This window comes from Botrytis byssoidea (genome assembly GCF_014898295.1).
Source record: "Botrytis byssoidea strain MUCL 94 chromosome Unknown BBYS_007, whole genome shotgun sequence".
Taxonomy (NCBI): domain Eukaryota; kingdom Fungi; phylum Ascomycota; class Leotiomycetes; order Helotiales; family Sclerotiniaceae; genus Botrytis; species Botrytis byssoidea.
In genome coordinates this window covers 5,231-29,818 of record NW_024065848.1, presented here as the reverse complement: position 1 = coordinate 29,818, position 24,588 = coordinate 5,231, and the positions used below count along the sequence as shown (strand labels likewise).

The 24,588-nt window shown below is 42.6% G+C and overlaps 9 protein-coding genes across 9 annotated transcripts; 5 read left to right on the top strand and 4 right to left on the bottom strand.

Moving 5' to 3' along the window:
- Window positions 1–1,188: 1,188 nt before the first annotated feature.
- On the bottom strand, window positions 1,189–1,947 carry EAE97_004073 (uncharacterized protein; the record flags this gene model as incomplete). The annotated part of the gene is made up of 3 exons (XM_038874585.1): window positions 1,189–1,486; window positions 1,584–1,816; window positions 1,909–1,947. 3 exons carry the CDS (start codon window positions 1,945–1,947, stop codon window positions 1,189–1,191), a joined length of 570 nt encoding a protein of 189 aa, XP_038734029.1.
- A 343-nt stretch (window positions 1,948–2,290) lies between these two features.
- Window positions 2,291–3,904, bottom strand: EAE97_004072 (uncharacterized protein; the record flags this gene model as incomplete). The annotated part of the gene is made up of 3 exons (XM_038874584.1): window positions 2,291–2,366; window positions 2,413–2,876; window positions 2,927–3,904. 3 exons carry the CDS (start codon window positions 3,902–3,904, stop codon window positions 2,291–2,293), a joined length of 1,518 nt encoding a protein of 505 aa, XP_038734028.1.
- Window positions 3,905–4,833: 929 nt separating this feature from the next.
- Window positions 4,834–6,166, top strand: EAE97_004071 (uncharacterized protein; the record flags this gene model as incomplete). Its single annotated transcript, XM_038874583.1, has 2 exons — window positions 4,834–5,069; window positions 5,194–6,166. 2 exons carry the CDS (start codon window positions 4,834–4,836, stop codon window positions 6,164–6,166), a joined length of 1,209 nt encoding a protein of 402 aa, XP_038734027.1.
- Window positions 6,167–6,929: 763 nt separating this feature from the next.
- On the bottom strand, window positions 6,930–8,584 carry EAE97_004070 (uncharacterized protein; the record flags this gene model as incomplete). The annotated part of the gene is made up of 2 exons (XM_038874582.1): window positions 6,930–7,968; window positions 8,025–8,584. The coding sequence occupies 2 exons, from the start codon at window positions 8,582–8,584 to the stop codon at window positions 6,930–6,932; spliced, it is 1,599 nt and encodes a 532-aa protein (XP_038734026.1).
- A 919-nt stretch (window positions 8,585–9,503) lies between these two features.
- On the top strand, window positions 9,504–11,352 carry EAE97_004069 (uncharacterized protein). Its single transcript, XM_038874581.1, has 2 exons — window positions 9,504–10,500; window positions 10,555–11,352. The coding sequence occupies exons 1-2, from the start codon at window positions 10,147–10,149 to the stop codon at window positions 11,239–11,241; spliced, it is 1,041 nt and encodes a 346-aa protein (XP_038734025.1). The 5' UTR covers window positions 9,504–10,146; the 3' UTR covers window positions 11,242–11,352.
- A 537-nt stretch (window positions 11,353–11,889) lies between these two features.
- Window positions 11,890–14,158, top strand: EAE97_004068 (uncharacterized protein; the record flags this gene model as incomplete). Its single annotated transcript, XM_038874580.1, has 5 exons — window positions 11,890–11,946; window positions 12,011–12,056; window positions 12,111–12,260; window positions 12,311–12,484; window positions 12,531–14,158. 5 exons carry the CDS (start codon window positions 11,890–11,892, stop codon window positions 14,156–14,158), a joined length of 2,055 nt encoding a protein of 684 aa, XP_038734024.1.
- Window positions 14,159–16,210: 2,052 nt separating this feature from the next.
- Window positions 16,211–17,631, bottom strand: EAE97_004067 (uncharacterized protein; the record flags this gene model as incomplete). Its single annotated transcript, XM_038874579.1, has 5 exons — window positions 16,211–16,268; window positions 16,411–16,618; window positions 16,712–17,153; window positions 17,248–17,342; window positions 17,400–17,631. 5 exons carry the CDS (start codon window positions 17,629–17,631, stop codon window positions 16,211–16,213), a joined length of 1,035 nt encoding a protein of 344 aa, XP_038734023.1.
- Window positions 17,632–18,196: 565 nt separating this feature from the next.
- On the top strand, window positions 18,197–20,115 carry EAE97_004066 (uncharacterized protein; the record flags this gene model as incomplete). Its single annotated transcript, XM_038874578.1, has 7 exons — window positions 18,197–18,418; window positions 18,471–18,566; window positions 18,627–18,744; window positions 18,811–19,103; window positions 19,159–19,254; window positions 19,300–19,702; window positions 19,754–20,115. 7 exons carry the CDS (start codon window positions 18,197–18,199, stop codon window positions 20,113–20,115), a joined length of 1,590 nt encoding a protein of 529 aa, XP_038734022.1.
- Window positions 20,116–22,556: 2,441 nt separating this feature from the next.
- Window positions 22,557–24,121, top strand: EAE97_004065 (uncharacterized protein; the record flags this gene model as incomplete). The annotated part of the gene is made up of 5 exons (XM_038874577.1): window positions 22,557–23,039; window positions 23,093–23,170; window positions 23,226–23,711; window positions 23,765–23,882; window positions 23,934–24,121. The coding sequence occupies 5 exons, from the start codon at window positions 22,557–22,559 to the stop codon at window positions 24,119–24,121; spliced, it is 1,353 nt and encodes a 450-aa protein (XP_038734021.1).
- Between the last annotated feature and the right edge of the window lie 467 nt (window positions 24,122–24,588).

The window sequence follows — 24,588 nt, the reverse complement described above, 5'->3', positions numbered from 1 at the left end:
ATATTTCAGACCGTAGTATTTCAGATTCTGTTTCATACGTTGCTTCTGTAGTATCTCTCCTTCCTTATTCTTGTCCGCCTGTTGGAAATAGCGCTACTGGGGATATACCATAGTCTCAGTACAGACATAGCAGCTTGCTTTAAGAGGGTTTTTTCATTCCTCATACACTCTCCACATAGCACATGTGACTCTTGAAGTTCCCCAGTCCACGAACGATGGTTGGCTTTTCAAGGACTGAGTATTGAACAGCTTTGCATCGTCAGAGTAAGATTTCGTTATTGCTATGATCGTGTACTAGTGCCTTTGATGCTCTCTCTCGATGTATCAATATTCGCGTATGCACCCTTAGGCTATTATACATACACTCTTTCAGGCATGGCGATACATCCCATCCTTTGTGAGTCAAAAATCCATGCCTGGTTATCTTCTCTACCAGAGGTGTTTCCAGCATTTGAAAAGAGAAGCGGGTTTTCGACACAGTATTCATGAAATGGAGAGAGCGTTATGGTCGATGTAGTCCGAAAAGCAGGAAGGTATTGGCATTACTACATCCTGATACTCCGACTTAACTCGACCGATACACATCGGAAATGTTGGATCCGCAAATCCTTTCCTATATTTTGAACAATTTGAAACAAACCATCGCCTGCCTCTACACATCAAAGTAACGGAACGATGATCGAAGGCATTGCAAATCTGATCCGGCTACTTTGACCATTATGGAGCGTTGCTATCTCATCACAAAAACTCAACTAAAGATAGTACAGTCAAGCTCGATAAAGTAGAGCTTGCAAAAGATTCATGGCACATGCCACTGTAAATATTCGGTTCGAGAACTAGTCACCCTGAAGAATAGAGCGCTCTTGAAAAATCACATCCAAGCTGTGAATTAGCGTAAGCAAATAATGAGATGTCATCATTAACGGACGGTACACGGTAGAAGACTGAAAGTCAAGAATGAGAAAACCTTAGCATGTAAAACCACTGGCCATTTATATGAATGTGCGCCAGTACTTGGGTATCATTTTTCTCTCATCTATGTTGAAGTTTGACGGTTCAATCCGACTTTCGAGGCCGTTATCCCTTATTCATCTCTGTTGCAATCCTACAATCGTATAATCATTCATGCCATCATTCCTCATCTCGTGTCTTCAATCTCCCCATTCAACACTCATCCCATCCAATCCTCTAATTTCTCACCGCCCTATAAATCTCCCTCAAATCCATCCCCTCAATCTCCCCCTCCGCCACCTCCCCCACAACCCTCCCAGGACACCCTCCCACCACACTAAAACTAGGAATCACCATATTAGGCGGAACAACCGTCCCCTCCAGGATCTTCACAAAATCCTTCACTATCACAAACTTTCCCACCAACACATTCGCACCAATATTAACATGATTTCCCAACATCGCAGCTTCGATTATGGAGCCGGGCCCTACGAAAACATGGTCGCCGATTTTGAGGGGAAAGTACGAGAAAGTTCTGTTGTCCAAATCTCATTAGTATGATTCACAAGATACTAAAATGCCATAGAAACAAAGAGCAATGAGCAATGAGCAATGAGAGAAAGAAAACAAACCCTCTGTAAATCTTCCCCGGCGGTCTCAACTCACACCCGCGACTGAAAAAACAATATCTCCCAATCGCAACCGCAACTGCATTTCCCGCCTTTTCTCCTTGGGTACTGGGAGGTAATGTGCGTAGTAAGTCACCGCGGATGATGACTTCTGCTTGGATGACGGTTTTACCACCGAGAATAATGTTCGTTGTGCCGATGATTTGGGAACGACGAGAGACTTTGTTGCCGGTGTCCTGGAGGGGGTTAGTACTTGGATTGAGGATGAGATAGGAAGTCAAGGTTAAAGCGGGGGAGAGAACATGGTAAAAAGGTGAGGATAGCTTACGGTTTCAATATATTCGCCTTTGGGCGCTTTGCGGGACATGGCTGTTACATGGTAGAGAAGTAGATGAGGTTGAGGTTATCGCGTTCGGAGCTTGATATTGAGTCAATATGGCAGAATTATTAAGGCGGTGAGACAAATTATTGTTCGAGTGCTTGAGGAACATTGACGTTTGCCAACTTTTTATACTTTTGGTTCACCATCGTAGAATTTGTGGCGCTTGATATTGTTATAAATTTCTATAAATCGTATCCATTCACTGGCCTTTGTTACGGATGATTGTTCTTGTGTTTTCATGGGCCCATAGTATTAAACATCCCTTTCCTTGAACATTTCTCTGTTTTCCATGTACCCAATATACCTCACCTCACGTCTTCAACACCAATCATCGATACCATGGTACCGGTGAAACAGGTACATTGGTCAAGCCATTCCATGCCCATCTATACAATTCATCCGGACTAATACTGATCAGCGTTTCTTCTCCAACTCCCTCAAGTTACTAACAATGGCGAAGCGTTCGGTGCATTAGACGAACTATCTTCAATCCCCGTATCTCTTTCAAATACTCCATCACCTGTTATTTTCCATCCTCCTCCAGCCCGCTTTACAAACTCTACTGCCATGTGCCATGCATCTGTATCTGCAGCATCTCCTGACTCGAAAGTCTTCAGATATCTGTAATTTCCTTCGGGTGGATTATTGAACATTTCTCGCATTAATTGAGCATAACAATTATTTCTCTCCATCCAAAGATCCTCCACATCAATCTTCTTCATTAATTCTTCATCTTCTAAAGCATCATTTCGTGGTACCAGTTGACAATACAAATGATCCAGTCTTGGTAATCCTTGAGCGAGACATTCAAATTGAGCTGTTATTGGAAATATAGCAATATATCTCATGGAACGAATGCCAGAATTAATCAAGGGTAAAGTACCTGATTGAGTTCCGACAAGACTTCTTAATATCTATTGAAAGTTAGATGAATACCTCCACTTTATAATGGTGATTTACTTACAGATGGAGTCTCTAATTCCCACCACAAATCCGTCTTGAAGGCTTTTAAATTCGATCCTTCATTTAAGAGTAAGGATGTCCAAGATCTGATTTGAAAGAATCCGGAGGACTTGGCAGAAACACGACCTGCAGGACAAATATAGTGCAAGCGATCGTCAAAATAATAGTCTGAATTCAGAGATGTCCCAGGAAGTGAAGGATCAGATATGGTGGGACCACTTTCTTCAGGCAAGTCCTCAATCTCCGTAAGGACTACTTCTTTGGAATCGGGTCTTTGCAATCGCAAATAGTGACATTCAATGTCGAAAACCCATGAATCCACGTCATTAATGGTAGATGAAGTCAAAGAAGCAAGAGCCTCGACAGGTGCAGCAATCAAAACCGTTGACGGATCAATAGTGTTAAAGAGACGTTTCCAAAACCCATCAAATTCACATAATCGAGGTCGGCCATCATGGCAATTTGATATCGTCTTCTCCCGAACTACCAAGGTGAAGCTTGATACAATATCCGCAAAAGATCCTTTACGAATAAATTGACGAAAAGGTCCTGTAAGATCATTGAGAATCGGTCTGTAATCATCTTCTGAATATTTCAAGATATATCGTGTATGCTTGAATAGTAATCGTAAGGTAGCTTGTCTCCATCGATTCGAAATTAGAGAACAATTCTTGAGGTCTTGGATCTCGGAGCTTGTAACTTCCAAGGTTGGCTCATCATGAAGTGTCGTATGGGAATACGATGGAGGCTCTATATCCAAATGACTGAAGATATTGACTAGAAGTTCATTGGGAAGATCTTCAATGGTGGGACCTTGCTTCGTAACGGCTCCAGGTATTGTATGTGGAGTAACGTGGGATATCAGGGTATCTCCTGATTGATTGGTCTGAGGCTGAAGGGATGGTACTTCTGTAGAATATTTGTCGATTGTAAGATCCTCGAGACCATTTGAGTTTGTAGGAGGAAGATTAGAAGTCATTTTCGTGGATGTTGGAGGTTGAAGGGATGAAGACTCAAGATGGTTATTGAATTGAACAGGTTGTTTCCAATAGTTCGCTCAATTGAATTGTGGATTTGAATAATGGAGCAAATCGCTACCTACCTAGGTACATACCCAAAAAGGAAATGTATGTCAGCAACGGCTTTCGGATCTCTCCTGGACCTCCAATAAGGAAACGGATGCCGTTCACGGAATACAGCCTCTCATATCTCTCCAAGGTATTATCTAAATATATCTATCGTAAGCTTGTAATCGAATATGCAGGTAATTGATGAATACCAGGTAGGTCGATTCACTTAACCGGCATTTTCAAAGAACAGGGGGGATTGCTTACAGATATATGACATATATCGCTTGCCACTAATGAGGGGGAAGGTCGTTCCCGTGTGGGCCAGGTATCAAGAGGGGAGAGACTCATACGTATTGATAGTTTCTGGAATTCAATTTACATTCGTATAAGAACTATTAAAAGAAGTCTACGATATCTCAACGCCTTATTTAAAACCATCTGATATCTACAACAGCCATTGCTAACCCAACTCCGAGTTACAAGTGCCATTTCTGCAAGATGGCTTGTTTATGTCATGGAAAGAAGTTGACTACAAGTCCATCTGATTCGGGCCTGCATGGCTAGCCCTTACTAAGGTATCACCAAGCGGGGAACTAAACTACTTTATGTCGAGCTTGGTCGATCAACAGTTAGATCTCCAATTGTTGCGGGGATGATTGAAAGTTGGGGAGGGGCAGTTGAACAAGTTGTCGCGGCTGAGTGAGGGTCCAGCAGCTGACCTGATATAAGTATATAAATACAGCTCAATTGCCTCACATTCATTGCTATACAAATCCAATTTCCATTCTCACTCATATTTCAAGCTTCAGCATTTACTCACCTCAGTGACTCAGTAAATATGTCTTCCGAAAAGCTTCATCGCAATCCTCCTTTCCGAGCAGAACATCTCGGATCTCTACTTCGCCCAGACCAACTCTTATCCATCAAACATGCTCTCGACAACGGAAAAAGTAATGTTCCCAAAGAAGATTTGACAAAAGTAGAGGATGTATCTATCAATGAAATCGTTCAAGCACAGCTAGACTTGGGCTTTCACGCTGTAACAGATGGAGAATATCGTCGTCATATGTTCTGGTACGTTACTACATATCATTCCATTTCCCCTTCTCTTCTCCCCCTTTCTCTTCTCCCTTTTCCTTCACCCCAGCCTTCAATTCAACACAATACAAGAAATGCCCACGCTAATCTTCAACATAAGGGGTACCTTCTTCCCCGGCCTTCAAGGCTTCGAAGAAATCCAAAACCCCCCTCTCGAATCCTTCCGCCGCTACGTCCCCGACATCGACGCCTTCCTCGAAGAAGGTCACAAACCCGGTGAATCCGTCTACTGCACGGGCAAAATAAAACACATCGGCAGCACCTACCTCTCCCAATGGAACTATCTCAAAAATCTCCTCCCCGCCGACAAAATCGCAGAAGCAAAAATCACCCTCGCAGCTCCAAACTGGTATCATCTCCGCTACAAAACCGGACACGCATACCCCCGAGAGATCTACCCCTCCGACACCGAATACTTCGCCGACATCGCGACCGCCTACCGCGAAGAACTCCGCATCCTCTACTCGGCCGGCCTGCGCAACATCCAAATCGACGACCCCAATCTCGCCTACTTCTGCTCGGAGAAAATGCTCGCGGGCTTCAAACAAGACGGCGAAGACTCAACCGCCCTCTTCGATTCCTACATCCAACTCTACAACGACTGCTTGCGCGACCGTCCCGAAGATATGCACGTGGGCATCCATCTCTGTCGCGGCAATTTCGTAAACGGGAGACATTTCTCCGAAGGCGGATACGATGTGATCGCGACCAAACTCTTCCAAGATCTCAACGTCAACACCTACTACCTCGAATACGACACGGCGCGCGCAGGAGGCTTCGAACCTCTCGCCCACCTCCCCAAGAATAAAAACGTCATATTGGGATTAATCACGAGCAAATTTCCGAAAATGGAGGCTCTGGAGCATCTGAAAGAGCGGGTGTTCAAAGCGGCGGATAAGATCGCGGAAGGGAATCAAGAGACGAGGGACGATGCGTTGAGGAGGATAGGTGTGAGTCCCCAGTGTGGATTTGCGAGTCATTCGGATGGGAATAATATGGAGAGGGGCGATATGGTTGAGAAATTAAAGTTGGTGAGGAGATTGGCTGAGGAGATTTGGCCCGGGGAACCATGAGCAGTGGAGAGTTGAATGCTATGGAGAACTATGGGAGGTGGAATGAGATGATTGGTTTGCATTGGATTGGATTGGATGTATATAAAATGATAGGTGTATATATGCTGTGCAATTTTGGCTCTTGGGATGAGATGGAAACGTGTATCTTTGAGAACCTTGACTAGTATATGGTTATTACTTCTCTGTTGTATATAGAATTCTTCGTTAAGATTAAACGACTGACTATATCATCTAATAAACCATTCATCACAAAATCCATTGGTGAAGTGATCAAGTTATCTTGATGTGCGATTTGTGCTGTATTACTTTTCTTCTTTTTCCAGTGTCAGTAAGGGAGAGCCAGAAGAGATTACTTTCCCTTTCCTTTCCCCGGCCCACAGCATGTCGCTTCAAGGTATTTAAAGAGCGAGACACTTTCAAACTTTGAAAGATATACATGCACATACATACACATACATACACAGCACAATTCACATTTCACATGCAAGTCACGAAAACTAAGTTGACCAGAAACAAAACCTCATCAATTCTCCATTGAAAGGTACGACAAGATGTCAAAAAACGCCTGCGCCATCTGGATGCAAACTCTAAGTTGCCATACGACTGGCCTATACCTATACGCTGTTCCCAATACCTGGGTTACGTGCCCAAAAAACAATCCTATAACCCAAATGGATCTATCCAATCCAAATGTAATGCAATCCTATCCTATATAAAGAAGCCACCCGCCTTATAAACCACCAGTCCGGCGAAGGACGTCTGTCTAATCATCGAATTTATCACTATCCGAATCATTCTCACTCAGATCTACTTCTCTCTTTCTCCTCTCCTCTTGCATCTCTCTGAATGTACTATAACTGAGTAACAAGAATGCCACGATAATCAACAAACCCCCCAAAATAGCTGCCGGACTCAATGGTACCCCTGTGAATGCCCAATCCACAATCGCGACGAGAAAAATTGTCAATAGTGCAGCGACACTACTTAGAACAGGACTTGTAAGACTAATCAAGACCAAGAAACTTCCAGAGAAAGTCGCATTTGCGAGGACGGAAATGGCAAGCATCCAAGCTGCTTCGCCGTGGGGAAGTTCAAAGGTTTCGAGTCCAGTGAGATGAAGAATTGGGAGAGGAATCCAGAGAACGAGAAGAGTGAATGAGCCGATTAGTGAGCCGAATGTATTTGCGAATATCATGCCGCGCCCGGGACTTGTTCCTTCTGGGGGGCAAGCCAATTTCTTATACAAAACTTCGTAAAACCCATATAAAACACTGCCAACACCAATAACAAGGTTTCCCAAAACTCTATTTGATGCCTCATCACCTTCATCGCCAGGCTTTCCGCCTACTGAGCCTCCAGACTTCCCTCCATGTTTCGTCGGCGTAGAATCTCCATATGCGACGATCAAAACTCCAACGATCGCGACCATAACCGCAAAAGATTTATCCCATCTCAGGGGTTCTTTCAAAAGGGGAACGCTGAATGCATATGCGAAGAAAGCTGAGCAATTGTATATAGCCGTGAGATCAGATGGCGATGTTAAATTCACTGCCACGTACCATGATCCACCAGCAACTGTAAGAGCGCATGTAACGAATGCGGTCATTCTGAGCATATATGGAATGGGAGATCGTTGGCCTCGCGGAACGTCTAGTTGTCCTGACTCTACCATTTGTGCGGTTGTTCGAATGAGATATACGTGTCTTCTCCAGAATGTCTTCCATGGCATTTTCCATTTTTGTAATCGCAATATTAAAAGTTGAGTAGGCCATAGTAATGACCATGATCCGTGAGTAAAGTATCTAGAGTATCCATTTAGTTTTGTTTGATATTTTGTGAAATAGGCGCCACCACTTACAACATGCAATATGCTTTATTCCACCCTAATTGATGTTGTATATACACAGCCGTTTCGGTTTGTATAACAAAACTAATCAAACTCAAGCCCAAAAAGAAGGCTGCATATGTATATTTCTTTCTCGTATCTAATTTTGCTTGAGTATCCGGACTACGACTTCGCATAGTAGATCGTCTTGAAAATGTAGGACGTTCGGGTGGATCTTGAGAAGCATTGTATGCTAACCTCCCCCTCTCGGGATCATCATTTTTGTGTAATAAGGGTTGATGTGAACGGCCATCTGTAGGACGGTGTAATGTAGGTCTTCGTCCTTCCATGTCGTTGTCGGATTCTAAATCGGAACCTGCTTCTTCTTCGTCGGTCAATGGACTAATTGGTGACACTTCTCTTTCTTGTGTGTTATGTGCGAAGTCGTGAGTCTGAACGGTAGGACTGCGAGAGGATACCCTTGACGAATTTCCAGATATGGGATTCGAGGTCTTCCACGAGTTGTTTTGTAATGCGGTTACTGAATTTAATTCATGTGTACTGGAGGATGTCTGGTGATTCCTATAAGACATACATGCGATTCAGGTGGGTGAAATGATACGTTTAAGTGTAGAGGAGAATGGTTGATATCGGAACAATCAAAATAAGATATGAAATGGACAATCTCGAATCAGGACTGACAGGGTGGATTTCGTGAGTGGGTTTGCTTCGGAATATTGAGGTGAATTAATTTTTTATTGGCGATTTTAACGATAGTACCTGTATCGTGGGTGAAGTAGATAGTAAAAAGGAATCGATTGCATAAAAGGAGAATTTTGAAGGGCCAATCAATGCGAATTTGTTGTCGTCATTCTTTAAGCAAATGGATCTGGATCTGGATATGGGGTTGTCGTTGTAATTGGTGTCGTATAGAAGTGGATAGGTGATATGAAGCAGAGAGTGAGGGAGACCCTGGAGAAGACCCTGGAGAAGACCCTGAATGTTTGACTGAATCAAGAATTCTCAGATATCAGATAAATTCTCACCCCACAAGAACGAATCAAAAGACCTCGATTTAATTAATTCAATCCGACCAGCTGGTTCATAATGTGGTGCAAGTTACCCAAGAGAACTCAAAGTCTTTGGATATATAAATAGGTAGTGATGTTGTGGGTGGGTGTCGTGGGTGGGTGTTGTGGGTGGGTGGTTGGTTGGGTAGAATGGGCCAAATGGTATGCTTGCTGGTTAAAAGGTAGGTTGAGGTAGGTTGAGGTAGGTAGGTAGGTAGGTAGGTAGGTAACAATAGTACCGTTGTACAGAGAATCATCAGAAGTACAAGAAGTGTAGAAAGAGATTAATGTACAACTACTATGAATTCTTAGGTAGGCGTTGGAGATGTAAGATGTATAAAAGGGCTAGGTAGGCATTCATAGGTGATCGTTGGTTGAATCCTGCAACATCTTACATCTACCTACCTACCTACTCATATCTCTTCTTCTTCTCCGGCTACCACTACCACCACTACCACTACCTAATAGCTTCTTCTATCAAACTTTCATTGACTTGCGTTCGAGAACGATCGGCTTGTACGGGAAAGGCCATATAACCTTAAGCCTTTGATCATAGCATGGTGCTATAGGTGAAATGAGAAAGTGCAAAGCATAACCGGCGACCTTATCATCAAAGAAACTTTCCGCCTTCATCCAAGATTATTGGCATGATATTGCATGCACACAACTCGTCTCATGCAAACCTGAGATACTACCAGTATTTCCAACCTCGGCTTCAATTCAATGAATTCTGTGTCCCCTCCAGATGTATATCAAATATCAAATATCCAATATCAAATATCCAATGTATCACCGATGTATGACTTCGTACGTCGGTGTTTGTCGTGATGGTGAGGGTGAAGGTGGGGTGAGTGATGCGGGGTTGAACAGAATGGCGTCACTACAGTCAACCTTCCCTTCTTTACTACCGCTATCTACTCTGTACAGGAATGTGAATGCTCATCTTCACGCAGTATCATACAGTATTCTTACCCAACGTCTAATCCTACATTCAAAACTTCACTTTGACTCTTGAAGAGCAAGAATACTGTTACACTCACTCGTCAACCAAGAACCATTATCCCTTTTCAATCCACTTCCTCAACATGCCTCTCATAGCTACTAACCCCAAACCTCGAATAATTCTTGGTCTGATGAACTTTGGTCCAGACCCATCCACCGGCGCACGCATAACCTCATTAGATGAATACAACACCTTCCTCGACCATTTTCAAGGCGCCGGATACAATGAAGTCGATACCGCACGTACATATGTTGGAGGAAAGCAAGAAGCGTTTACACGCGAAGCAAAATGGCAAGAAAGGGGCTTGACATTGGCCACGAAAGTCTACCCCACAGAAGCGGGATTGCATACAGAAGCAGAAATAACGAATAGATTCGAGACGAGTTTGAAAGAGTTGGGGACAGACTGTGTGGATATATTCTATTTGCACGCTGCTGTTGGTTCATCTCAGTCATACGAAATATGAAAGAGTACTGATAGTGACATGTAGGATCGTGCAACGCCCTTTACAGAGACATTGGCCGCTCTCGACAAACTCCATAAACAAGGCAAATTTGTCAACCTAGGACTTTCAAACTTCACAGCCTTCGAGGTTTCAGAAATAGTTATGCATTGCAAATACAACAATTGGGTGCGGCCAACCGTATACCAAGGAATGTACAACGCCATTACACGTTCCCTGGCTTCTGAACTCATTCCATGTTGTAAGCGCTACGGTATCTCCGTCGTCATTTACAACCCTATCGCAGGTGGTCTCTTCTCAGGAGCCTACAAGTCATCAGAGATCCCAACCAGTGGACGCTATAGCGATGCTGTGGGAAAGTTGGGTGAAATGTACAGAAAACGCTATTGGAAGGAATCGAACTTCGCTGCATTGAAATTGATCGAACCAGTTGTTCAAAAATACAACTTGACAATGGTGGAGACTGCATTTCGATGGTGTATACACCACAGTGCACTGAATGTTTTGGATGGGGACGATGGAATTATCATGGGAGCGAGCAGCATTGAACAATTAGATTCAAATCTCAAAGATTGTGAGAAGGGACCATTGCCCGAAGAAGTAGTGAAAGTTTTGGATGAGGCTTGGAAGGTTTGTATAGCAGATACACCAAATTATTGGCACCTGGATTTGAAGTATGATTATGATACTAGGAAGGCACTATTTGGAGTATAGGCATAGAGTAGATTTACTTTTAGATTAGCGCCGAGATATACGGTTGCTTTCGTAGAAACAAGACAAGAAGCAAAGAACCACCTAAAGCTCACATCCGTAATGCTATTTAGTACTGAGAAGCCATTAAAGATTGCAGTCTTGTGATTCATTCTATACTGAACGATGTGATAGTTAAGACCGAGTCCATTTATAAGAACACTCAACCTTTCAAAAAAGACAAATCAGGCCCTACCAATTCTTGAACTTTTATGCTACTCACCATCAGTCTTGTCTCATCCCATCCATAGCTTGTATTAGATTTATTACTTTACGATATTGAGGACTCGTTAAAACAGCGTCGGCTGTTCCTACATTCGGTTAGATACCGGTCCAGAATCAACGCGCTTCGCGTCATCCTGAACATCGTCGCGTCTTCCCACAATCAATTTCTCAGATTGCTACAGTTTCACAACCTCACCCTGTGCATCTATATCAAGAATCGGGATCAATTGCCCTGAATTTATCTAGCGCCGATATTTGCAACATAATCGTGATCGCTCTCCATATTTACACATTTGCTTAGTGGGTATTAAACAATCCCAACAACCACTTGCTATTCGCACACTCGCAAACCCCTCCATTTGACAGGGACCCATTTAAGGTGACAATATGGTCAACACTGGAGCCAAATCTGGACCAGGAATTTACTCTGCTACTTACAGCAATGTATGTATACCTGCTCGGATGCGCTAAACTTTGTCTGCTTCTTTCTTGTCGCTGACTTGATTAGGTTCCGGTGTATGAGTACTTGTTCGGGGAGGCTCTCAAAGAGCATGGTAATTGAAATACTACTCTCAGCCTTGAACTTGACGTCACTAACTCTTACACAGTAATGCGAAGACGACAAGATGATTGGATTAACGCGACACATATTTTGAAAGCTGCTGGATTCGATAAACCTGCCAGAACAAGAATCCTTGAAAGAGAGGTTCAGAAGGAAGAACATGAGAAGATTCAAGGTGGATATGGGAAATATCAAGGTTGGCATGCACCAGAAATTTAAGAGTTTGGCAAGACTAAAATCAATAAGGTACTTGGGTTCCTCTTGAAAAGGGTCAATCTTTGGCACAAAGAAACAATATATATGAGAAACTCCGGGAGATCTTCGAATATACACCTGGTGAATTTAGTCCACCTCCAGCACCAAAACATGCCACGAATAAGCCAAAGGTCAAGAAACCAGCAGTCCCCAAATGGGGAGCCAGTAAGTTTCCCGGTTTGAAGTTTGGTAGATTGTACTAACAGCACAGAACCGGTACCTATTCAACAAGCAGCAGTCGCCCGCCAAGTCGAAGAGAATTACGATAACATTAGCACTCAATTAAATGACGACGAAAGTGTGCCAGATGATGTTACAGTCGCTTCCGCTACATATATGGCAGAAGATGATCGATTCGATATGTCTCAACCACCTACTGGGCATCGAAAGCGCAAAAGAGGTGAAAGAGATGATTTCCATGAAGAAGACCCCGTGGATGTTCGAGCACAAGCTCATCTTATGTGGGCTGATGAACTTTTGGATTATTTCATGGCACCTCCCACCGATGCGAACTCGACAGACAGAAGACCCGAACCACCAATAAATTTCGAGCCTAACTTCATTATCGACACAGATGGTCATACGGGTTTACATTGGGCCGCATCAATAGGTGATGTGGATATATTAAAACAACTGAAGAGATTCGGTGCGAATACAACTTGTCGGAACAGTCGTCAAGAAACTCCACTCATTAGATCGGTCCTTTTCACAAATTCTTATGACAAGCAGAATTTTCCTTTGATTGTTAAGGAATTGATCGGTACTGCCAACGAAGTAGATTCATGTGGAGCTACAGTTCTTCATCATGCAGCAGCGACTACTAATATGAAGCAAAAGTTCAGATGCGCTCAATATTATCTGGATGTTCTTTTAGAAAAATTTATCGAAATCTATCATCCAGATGAGGTTCAAAGATTACTAGATGCTCGAGATATTAATGGGAATACAGCGATTCATATTGCGGCCAAAAATAAAGCCCGCAAATGTGTACGAGCTTTAATGGGTCGTGGTGCTTCAACAGATATTCTAAATGATATGGGCGAGACGGCCGAAGAAATAATTCAAGACTTGAACGCCTCCCGTAGATCGGAAAGACACCAACAAGCCGCTTCTTCTTCGCCTTTTGCACCAGACTCGGCTCGTCATATTTCTCACTATGACGATCTTGAACAGGAAAATCCTCGAGGGGTTGCCCACATCTCAGAAGCAGCAATGACTCTGAAAAACAATGCGGAACCGATTTTACTGGAAAGGTTACATGCATTAGCTTGCAGCTTTGATGAGGAATTAGCAGAAAAAGAAAATGCAGAGGCAGATAGCAAGAGAATTTTAGAAGGGGTGAAGATGGAATTAGCGGGGGTTAGGGAGCAAGCTAGACAATTGGCGGAAGAAGAGGAGGGTGAAGAAAATTCCATTGCCGCAAAAGCGCATCTGGTCGGTTTACAAGAAAGAGTTCAGAGTCTAGTAGAGCGACAACAACAACTTCTCCTTCTTTCCCGCACACAACATGAAGGATCAAAAATAAATGGTCATGGAGGGGGTCAAGTTAGTGGAAATGCAGATTTAGAGGAAGGGGAAAATGAGAGGATCATGTTAGCTCAACAGCTTCAAGAGGAAATCGAGAGGAGAAGGGCGTTGGTAGGGGAATATATTGGAGCGCTTGGAGTTGCAGGTGGTGGGGATGAGGGAGAACTTTATAAGAGGGTAATTGTTAGGGATTTGGGGGTGGATGAAGGAGAAGGTGGACTCAGTGATGAGGGTTTGGATGCGCTGATCGCCAATCTAGAGGAAGAAAGGGGCGGAGTGGGGTTGGAGAGAGAGATGGGGGATGAGTTGTAGGGGTTGAGTTTGCAGATGAATCTTCTAGCCTTTCTTCGGGAAATCTCTTGGTTAATCATAGGCGCTTGGGCTGGGTGAGGGGAAAAGGTCAAATGAAATGGAGTGCTCTGGGTTCACTTCTACTGATATTTCCGGCACTGCGATGGTTGCATGAAAAACATGCTATATGGCGATTATCTACTGCCCGCTTCTTGGGGTAAATGTCTGGCGTTGTAGCTATACGGGAGCGTGTATACATGAGATAAGACAATACTACTGTTAGGTTCCCATTATAGATTAAAGGATTAATACGACAATTACTATGGCGTGATACTCATTGATGAAGCTAGACGAGGAGATGTAACTTTGAGGGATCGCCCGCCGCGTCGAGAGATTACACGATAGACGAGGTTGTGGTCGAGAAAATAGATTCAACATTTCTTTCAAAAAAAATTGTTCGAGAGCAGACTAATGAAACGAGAAGTTGTTGATACGTCGGTCAGATTGAAGAGCAAGCATATCATACCTACCTAGGTAGATGCTGAAGAAAAGTAAAAGGGACGCGGGGCCGCTGATAGTGAATAAGCGAACTCCTTGGATATGGATAATCCCACGATATTGGATGAGCAAATCCATAGCTAGAGTTGCGAGTTGTTTTTTGTTTTTGTTAGTAGTAGTGAGAGTGAGATGATAGCGGGTAGATTATAGTTGAGGTTATGCATTGTTGTTGTTAATGCTTAATATATTTAGTTGGGTGGTTTTATTTGGAGGGGTGTGTTTTGTGTGGATGGATGGATAGATATCGAGTTGAGACGGGATGGAATTGGATGGGATGGATGGGATGAATGGAATGGATGTAAAGCGATTGCGGTATTGAGAATACTCGGAAATAATGCGTATCAGATAATAGTATCCTGATTTGTAGGGGTATGTATGTATGTATGTATGTATGTATGTATGTATGTATGTATGTATGTATATATGTATGTATGTATGTATGTATATATGATAGTGACTCTTCCTCTCCATGACAATCAGCGAGCAATAACATAACATGAAATAAAACGACAATAATATATTCTAACAATAGCAACATCTGTCAAGAATAAACTGTGCGCTTCGCTTCTCCTTTCACATCTTGAAAATCGATATTGACGTAAGTACATAGGAACTCATTATTGATAAAAACTAAACTAAAAATCTTTCCGTGATTTAGACCTATATCGCTCCCTCACAGTTCAGTCAAGTGAGTCCTAGGGCCCAATGCTCTCGAGGGATATACAGCTGAGAAGTGAAGAAAAAAATAGATTGGGGGAGGAATGGAATGTTTATATATCTGTGAAATTGTAGAGTGGATCGTATGTTTTGATGGATGGATTCTAATAAAGTGAATTGCTCACTGTGGTATTTACCTATTCTCTTCTATGAAAGATTCGCGTTTGTTGGTTTGAGTTTGAGTTTGAGTTTGAGTTTGGCTTCGTAGAGGGGGCTGATGTCTTATTCACTATCCACCATACGTGGAAAGATTTAGAACTCGATTTTCCATATGCACGCAGTAGGTGGATAAACCTGTAGAGTTTTGCTTGAGTGGTTGTTTCGTGCGATCAAGGAACGGAAGGGAGAAAGGTGTACAGGCGGAAGTAAAGATGGATAGTGCGTAGAGGCTATCGGAAATGACAATAGTACACGAGGAGACTACTAGCAGTAAAATTGGATGTGTGATTTTCATCAAAAGAAAAGGCCCAGTCCATTCATTCATTAGGATGTCCTCGGAGAATGAAGATTACAGCAGGTGATTAAAGGCGAGTCCTTACGTGCCGGGGCCTCCTGTGTCAATGATTTGATGTGTAAACAATCGAGAGCTGAATGTAATTTATACAGTATTGTATATGCTCGCTGGTGTAATTGATAGGATACTAGTTAGACAATTCGAACTCTTGACCCACGATTCCGAAGAGCCAATAATGATCGACACCCAATGACCTCGAGTCCTAGATGCATCCACCTATTTATATCTTTCGACTTCAATTATTCGATTCCACTTCCTAGAGTCCTTTTCTATGCCTAAACCTTTTATAAATAAGGCTTCTCTCCCAAACTACAAACTCTATCGCCTGCTCTCGCCTCTGCACTAAATTATCAAACGTTAGTCTTTATCTCTTGATACCAATTTTCATCAAAGCAATGATCCCCGATCAACTCAATCCCTCTCATGTCCCAACCCACCATGCCAAATACATCATCCCACCCGACCAAAGACAAGAGGAACTTACTAATCATAAGTAGCACAATGCCAATTACTCCTGTTATCCCAAATCGCTACATCATTCTTACTCCATTTCCATCTGACTTGCGCATCGTGATTCAAGGGTACCAGATTCTTTAACCATGGAAGTAAAAGATCCGATTCGTCTTTTGTGAGAGGGTGAAGACGTCGAGTGAAGCCTTGGTTTACGAAAAGAGATTTCCTGCCAGTTACGGCTGTTGTGTGTTAGTTGTTAAACTATGAATGATGCATCCAGCGTCTGTGGAAGAGAGAATGAGAGAAAAATAGTAAGAATAGAGGCAGCTTACGATTTGTCCTAACAACCGGATGAACAGCACTCAACTCTTTTCCAATATTCAATGGACTCCCTCTCATATCTTCTCTAATATCTTGTCCGAGTCTCCTTGCTTCATCATGGAAAAAGCTCGCATCATGAGTTGCCGTTAATCCTTCCAACATTTCCTTCATCTTTGGACTGAGTCTTTCATAAATTTCGTTTCCAGATGCCCATAAAGTATCACCACCTGTTTCAGGCAAGGTATGGATTTTCAACATGGCATAATCGGAAGGGACTCGTTCAAATGTGATATCGGCATGCCATCCAGTACTAGCAAATCGAGATACGTCGGACAATTGGTGAGTTAATCCACCGCCTTTGGCTTGCTTCGTGGAAGAGATTACGGAGACTTGATCACCCAGTTCGGAGGATTGTTCGGTGAGGGGGTGGATGTGAAGTGTAGAGGATTCAGGCTGAGGTAAATGTTAGACGTTTCGGAACCACATTCGATGAAGACGAGGAAGAAGATCTTTTTCCTGATAAATTAGGAGGGGAAGAATAACTTACAGATCCAGCTGCTTTAGAAATACGTTCGATAACAGCTTTCATTTGCTCAGGATTTATGTCTTGATTTTTGAAGAAAACTACACCACGATTGGAGACTATCACATCGTCATTAATACCAATATTCCTACATCACGGAAAGATATTGAACCTACTTGTCAACGCCAAATCCTTAAACAATTCCTCGGAGGTATTCGGCGAAAGAAACTCTTTCAATTGAACCTTCTCATCAAATACTCTTCCAATTACCGGTGTCAAGTCCGAGTGCTCAAATTGATCCAATACACCATTGTTCACTAAAGGCTTGGTACATCTTGTACGAGCTATTTCATCTTCATTTTCCAGAACTGGTTTCGCGGTAACGTTGATGAAGTCGACGGAAGGCATGATAGCTACTATTTTGTTCACCCTGCGTGAACGTTTCGTCTAAAAATGGAAACAAAAATATATACACTGAAATTATATGCAGCAGAATGAAAAAAGAAAGAAGAAAACAAAATCCTAAGCTCCTAATATAATTAACATATTTATTATCTTCGTATCAATAAAGTTCCCGAGGTACGGAATAATTCGAATGCCATCACATCATGGCATCTTGTTGGTCAGAACCCCGCAATGTGTACACACCCCGGTCAGAATCCAATTGCGTGATATGTCACCATTCGAATTTTACCAAAAATGCAAAGAAATCGCGGATCTATCATTTGCATCTGGAAATTCCTTCCGTTATGAAATGAAATTTGCTGATTGAAAGTCACCGCGGTGATAACGTCCCAAGGATAAGAATGGGGTATGGTCCATCAAGTGTCATGGGATGGACTTGTTTAAATACTAAGATAGGTACCGGATACTTCTTCCTATTGGATTATTTTCGGCTCAATTGAATTCTTTCTTCAAGTCAAAACCGACAATTGTAGCACTTGCTCTGCTTGATTTGCTTTCAATTGACAATATGGAGGGAAGTAAAGACACATCGAGGAAGGTGGTTTCAGACACTGGATCACAAATATCTGTGACCAATGTCGGCCGTGAGGCATTAGCTGATGCACTCCCACCTCATGAATTATATGAAGGAGCTCATCGATATGACCCAGCTGCTACATGGACGGAAGCAGAGGAAAGAAAGGTAGTCCGAAAGACTGATCTTTATCTTTTGGTGTGGATTTGCGTCATGGTAAGGATTTTCCTCTCTTGATTGCTACACTGATTATTGATCTTCTATTCAGTTTTTCGGATTGCAACTTGATAGAGGAAATCTGTCCAATGCTACAGCGGATGGCATACTGAACGATTTGAAGCTTACTACCGATGACTACAACAATGTAAGTTTCATTCTCTCCCCTAGTTTCAATGTATTGGTATAAGTACTTACAACTTGTTAGGGAAATACGATTCAATTGATGTGTTTTATGACAGCAGAATTTCCGGTCCAGTTCCTGACCAAGCGTTATGGATTTAAACATATTCTCCCAATCATGATGATGCTTTGGGGTACCGTCTGTAAGTTAAAAAAACCTGAAAGCCTCATGAGTCGAGAAAATAACATAACTGACACTACCACAATAGCCTGGACTCAGTCTTGGATGCACGATCGCACATCTTTCTACATCACTCGTGCCCTCATTGGACTTTGTGAAGGTGGTTTCATTCCTGGTACCATTCTCTTCGCAACATATTTCTACACGTCAAAGGAACTATCCGTTCGTCTCGCTTGTTTTTGGTCCACACTCAACATCGCGAGAGTGATCTCGGCTTTGCTTGCTGCTGGTATCCTCACAATGAGAGGAGTGGGTGGTAGACCCGGATGGTTCTATTTATTCCTGATCGAAGGACTCTTTACTTTTTTGATCGGTTTCATCGTAAGTCATGCCCTGCTATCATTAGTCTCTTGCACCGGGCTAAAAAAAAATTCAGAGTTACTTTTACCTACCTCAATCGCCAACGCAGACTTCCAGTGTTTTATGCCGCAAGTCATGGTACACAGAGCGGGAGGAAGTAATTATGGTAAACGTAAGTTTTGAAATTCAACAAATTGCTTCGGTGCTGACCAGATAGCGAATTCTTCGGGATGATCCAGCAAAAGGACTTACAGCGTTGAGAGAACCAGCCACATTCAAAGATATTCGTGAGGCATGGAGTGACTATTCCATGTGGGGACTTTACTTCATCGGCCTGGTAGCCTACATTCCTGCGACGCCTGTTCAATCGTACATCACACTCACATTGAAGCGCTTGGGATATACTACCTTCAATTCGAACATGCTGACTATTCCATCTGCTGCCATACAAATCGTCACTATGCTTTCACTTGCATACAGCAGTGATTTCTTTAATGAACGTACGTTTCACTGTATTTTCGGCGAATTTTGGATATTGCCGTTACTCACTGCGCTCTTGACAATCCCTGATGGTGGAAGGGAGTGGGGTAGATGGTCTTTGGTGACATTGATTTCTGGATGTAAGTGTTTGGATACGATTACTATGTCTTCACCAACTAACTTTAAACCAGACCCTTATTTCCATCCAATCGTCTCCGCTTGGATTTCAGAAAACACATTCGACGTCAAGAAGCGCGCTATTACAGCAGCGACTTACAACGTTATTGTCCAGATTGGATCCTTGATCGGTTCTCAAATCTATCGCAAATATGATGCACCATATTATAAGCAAGGAAATAAGGTTCTTATTTCCATTTGTGCATTGTCACTTGTAACATTTGTGGCGCAAAGACAATACTTGATTGTGTTGAATAAAAGAAAGGAAAGGGTTTGGGACCAAATGACCCTTGAAGAGAAGGCAGAATATCAAAATGATAGTGTAGCGAGAGAGAAGGATGGTAATAAGAGACTTGACTTTAGATTTAAGTATTGATGTCAGGATCGAGAAAGAGAACGGTCGGATTGAGGAAGAAGAATCGAAAGTGGTATAATAATATAGTAGTGTAATGAATTGTGTCTCCACGCACCAGGTATAGTGTGAACAAAATTGAAGTATACGAAAACCAGAAAGTAAATATGTGAACGGCGGAAAGATATAGCTGGCATATGAGATTCTGAAGACGGTGAGTGTGCATGCAAATGTATGCATGTGTGTGCAAGGAGCCGTTTTTTTTTGAAGAGGATTGATGAACTTTCTTGGAAATCACGGGAGTTAGACCAAGGCATTTTGGTTGACCAGGAATGTCCGGTTATGGACCTGGCTTCCATTGGCAAGGTTTTCCAGACTGACTTGTTCTTCAACTTTGTACTAACGGAACAAAAATTATCTTCTCTTATCTTTCATTTAAGAACAAAAGGTGACCCACAATAGGTTAAGAAGGGCCATATTCAGAAAGGTTGAGATAGTTCATAGTGTAGTAGGATGGAGATAAATATAGGTTGGCTAAATTTTCTACCACGAGGCTGATACGATACATCGATCAATGCAGCATCTACAAAATGGTGAAACTTAAATCGCACATGTGGAGGGATTATGTTGCCGTGAAGCAGCCCACGATATATGCTGGTCCCAACAGCCCTAAACCAGCCGCATTTCCTAGCTTGTACCTTCATGCGTTACTAGCGCACCAGATAGAAATTGGAGTGCTTCCATCAGTTTTGGAACTATTCAGGAAAGTGTCTTGTTAGCATGATGGGAATTTTTGATAACTTCGTCGTAATCCAGCCCCTAAGGCACAACTAGGGTTGAGAGCGTCTTCGTCAAACAAGATAAGGAAAGTCGTAACGATCAACCCGAATTTTCCTGAGACGCACTCGGTATGGAGAGCGCGCATAAGCTTCCAGAATATAAGTCCAGCCGAGTCTTTGACGTTGAAACAATATCTGGGGGTACCGCTGTGAATATCTGTCTATAATGTCATGCTCTCCAAAAATAAATTTGAAGCATGCGAGTTGATAAAAACAGCACCAGGCAAGCTATGGCCACTCATTCAAACGACATGATGGTCGAATTTAGCTACCAATTGCAATCTGAATACATGGCCAGTGGGAAGACTACCTAGTTAGGTGGGTAAATTGGGCGATTGTCGTCGAGAAAATGATACTTCTTTTGCTTCTCTTGATGAGATGTAAAGGCAGTTCGACCCTAAGTATCAAGTCAAATTGAGGCCATTCGTTTCAGAGGACGAGACGTCAGACTGATTGCTCGGGCGGATATGAATGTGCTTCTTTTGCAATTCTTGAACCGACAGAAGAGAGAGAAACAACTGTACTTCTCTTTCGTTGTCATCGTCGTCGTCGTTGTTTTTGCTATTGTCGTCGTCGTCTTTGTAGTTCCATCTGTAATTTCACGCCATGCCCATCCCCACACACGTAGATCCAATGTAAACTTTGCCAACAGATTTGAGCAAAAGGATAAGCGCACTCTAACTGTACCTAGTAGGAGTCTAGGTAGGTACTGTAGATGTAATGTTCAAGTAGCCGTGTGTATTCAAGAAGCCCATATGCTCATGAAATCTCCATGTAAAAAGTTTACAGTTATATGAACTCATTATAAGGTTTATTACGGCAGTTTATTTTACCGAGGATCCATGCATGGCAGGAAGTGTTCTGCCGAGACTAGTAAAAAACCTTGGAGCCTTGAAATGATTTGATATTCCATAGCCTTTTCATAACTCTTTCATAAATCCTTCATAAAATGCTGATCTTTACGCTCTCGTGCTTATCGCGCTAATCATTAGGCAGTATTAATATGGGGCTCCACTATTATCTGATCCTCCTCGAAAAGCGGTGTAACATCTTCATCTGATTTAATCCAGATCAGGTAACTCTCAGCTAATCCTTGAGCCAATAAACAATGCACAATTAAGCACGCCCTCGTCACGGTCCCTTAGTAAATGTAGCTTGGCGATTAGATCCCCTTACACAATTATTTTGGCGGCAACCATTAAGAACGAACCATAGATTCAATTGTCTCGGCCCTGTCCCATGTTGTGCTTGAACGCCATATTGGAATCCATGTTCATGATAAGCATAATGTATACCCCGAGTCTATTCGAGCGGCTAAAATGAGGATTCAATACTCTGTGAAGCACTGCCCATTCACGCTGGAATATTCGCCTTCGTTTTGTGATATTTTCCTAATCACCAACGCCTCACCTCGTCTTGTATTCAGAGGATTCTGGGTCGTGGCCAACAGCTGGGATAAGAATATTCTCTAATTTTTCTAGCTACACGTCGGGGGATACAAAAAATATCACAAGGATCTCTGTCGCCTTTCGCGAGAAGCTATCAAGTCTCGTGGGCAGAAATCATCCGTAAAGGTAACTGAAAATGGAAGCATGAGAAAGATAGCTGGCTTACAATTAATCGCAGATGGCATCTCCTACTGATACTCACATTGTCAACGACAACAACCTCGATGCAATGACTTCCCCTTCTACGGGGCTCTCTCCTATTCCTACAGTTCCTACAACTCCTCTGCCACACATTACACCTATCATGTCTTACGATAGTGTCGATACTGCATACAACGCCGATCCATATGCCCTCCTCAATTCCAAGAAAGAAGACATAAGCATTGCTGCACTTCGCACACAACATCCTGATCAAAAACGAACACGGAAAGTTAGAAAGATCAAGAATTTCTACTCTAGACAAAATGCTTTGATCGATGCATATCTAGGAAGCAATGATGAGGAAGCCGCAGAGGTTGAAGATGGAATTCAAAATGGTGGAAAGATCAAATTCGCTATCTACGCTAGTTCTACAGTCAATTTTTGTCTGTTCATCATACAAGTCTTTGCCGCTGTCTCAACTGGAAGTCTGGCGCTTTTCGCCACTGCTGCAGATGCTTTTGTAAGTTTCCAGGTTGGTTGTGAACTACGGATGAAGACTAATGTCACATACAGATGGATTTGGTTAGTTCTATTGTGATGTTAATTACTTCACGAATAGCCGCCAAACCTAACATCACAAAATTTCCAGTCGTGCGTAATCTAATCTCACCGTTTATGAAGCATTTTCATCTCACAATTCTCTTAGGGTCGCAAACGAGTTGAAACTGTTGGAATTATTCTCTTTTGTGCACTTATGACTACCGTTTCCGTGGAATTGATTATCGAATCAGCTCGAAGTTTGGCCGATGGTCCAAGGGAAAATGAAACGCTCAAAACGGTTCCTCTAGTATGCGTCGGTGTCGCTATCTTCTCCAAAGCTGTCCTATTCGTGTACTGTTTTACCTTACGGCGATATCCAACTTGTGCAATCTTCATGTTAGATCATCGAAACGACATTGTGGTTAACAGTTTTGGATTGGTTATGTCCATAGTGGGTACTAAGTACGCAAAAGTTTGGTTCTTGGATCCCGCCGGTGCTATTGCTATTGCATGCTTGATCCTATTCTCATGGGCATCAACTGCTTTCGAACATATGTGGCTTCTGGTTGGAAAGAGTGCACCTCAAGAGTTTTTGAACAAGCTCGTATATGTCGCAGTTACTCATGACCCCAGAATTTTGAAGATTGATACTGTAAGAACCTAACTTTTCTATTGATCTTTGGTTATGGCTAACCCCTGGTATAGGCGAGAGCGTATTCTGCCGGTGAGAAATACTATGTCGAAGTCGACATTATTATGAGACAAGAAGAAACATTGAAAGTCACGCATGATGTTTCCCAAACCTTGCAAAGAAAGCTTGAGGGTATGTTGAATGTGCTATCGTAAAGAAAATTGCAAAATGCTAACAAAACAGGTTTGGCGGATGTCGAAAGAGCTTTCGTCCATGTTGATTACGATGATTTACACGATATCTTCGAGGAGCATAAACCACTTTACGAAATTCAAGAACCCAAAGTTCCCATATACGAGAGGGTCAGAGAAAGATTCAAGAGACAGCCGACTGGAAGAGAAGCAAGTGATGTAATGGGCCCGACGTCTTGAGTCTTCATTTATTAAACGTCATCGAAGCGCGAATGATTATGGACTTGAGATCGAAACGCAATTACAGTATGGAGCTTGGGTATGAGATTTGACTTGGAATTGTAACGACTGAGAATCATAACCTTCCCCACTCTAGTGATTCGCATCACGTTCGAGCAAGGTACTGATAATTTTGCCCGTCGTCTGTTGTCCAACGAGCCTCTAATTACAAAATGAATTACAACGAGCCTCTGACGCATAACATTGACAACAATTTCAAGTGCCAGATTTTGATTCAGCATATTCTCGATCGACTGATATACCGAACCTCTGCCGGAAAATATCAACAAGATCGACACGAAAAAATATTGTGCTGTGGGTCTGAGGCGTTTATTCTTGGCTACAGTGCGGGCGAGAAACTATCCGACAAAATGTACCTATGGAGATCAAACGATGTCAAGTGCAATAGGTTCGCTTATACAGCCTCT

Coding starts and splice junctions, on each gene's coding strand:
- EAE97_004069 (XM_038874581.1), top strand. CDS start 10,147: ATGCCTCTCATAGCTACTAACCCCAAACCTCGAATAATTCTTGGTCTG. Junction 10,501..10,554: donor TATTCTATTTGCACGCTGCT/GTTGGTTCATCT, acceptor AGTGACATGTAG/GATCGTGCAACGCCCTTTAC.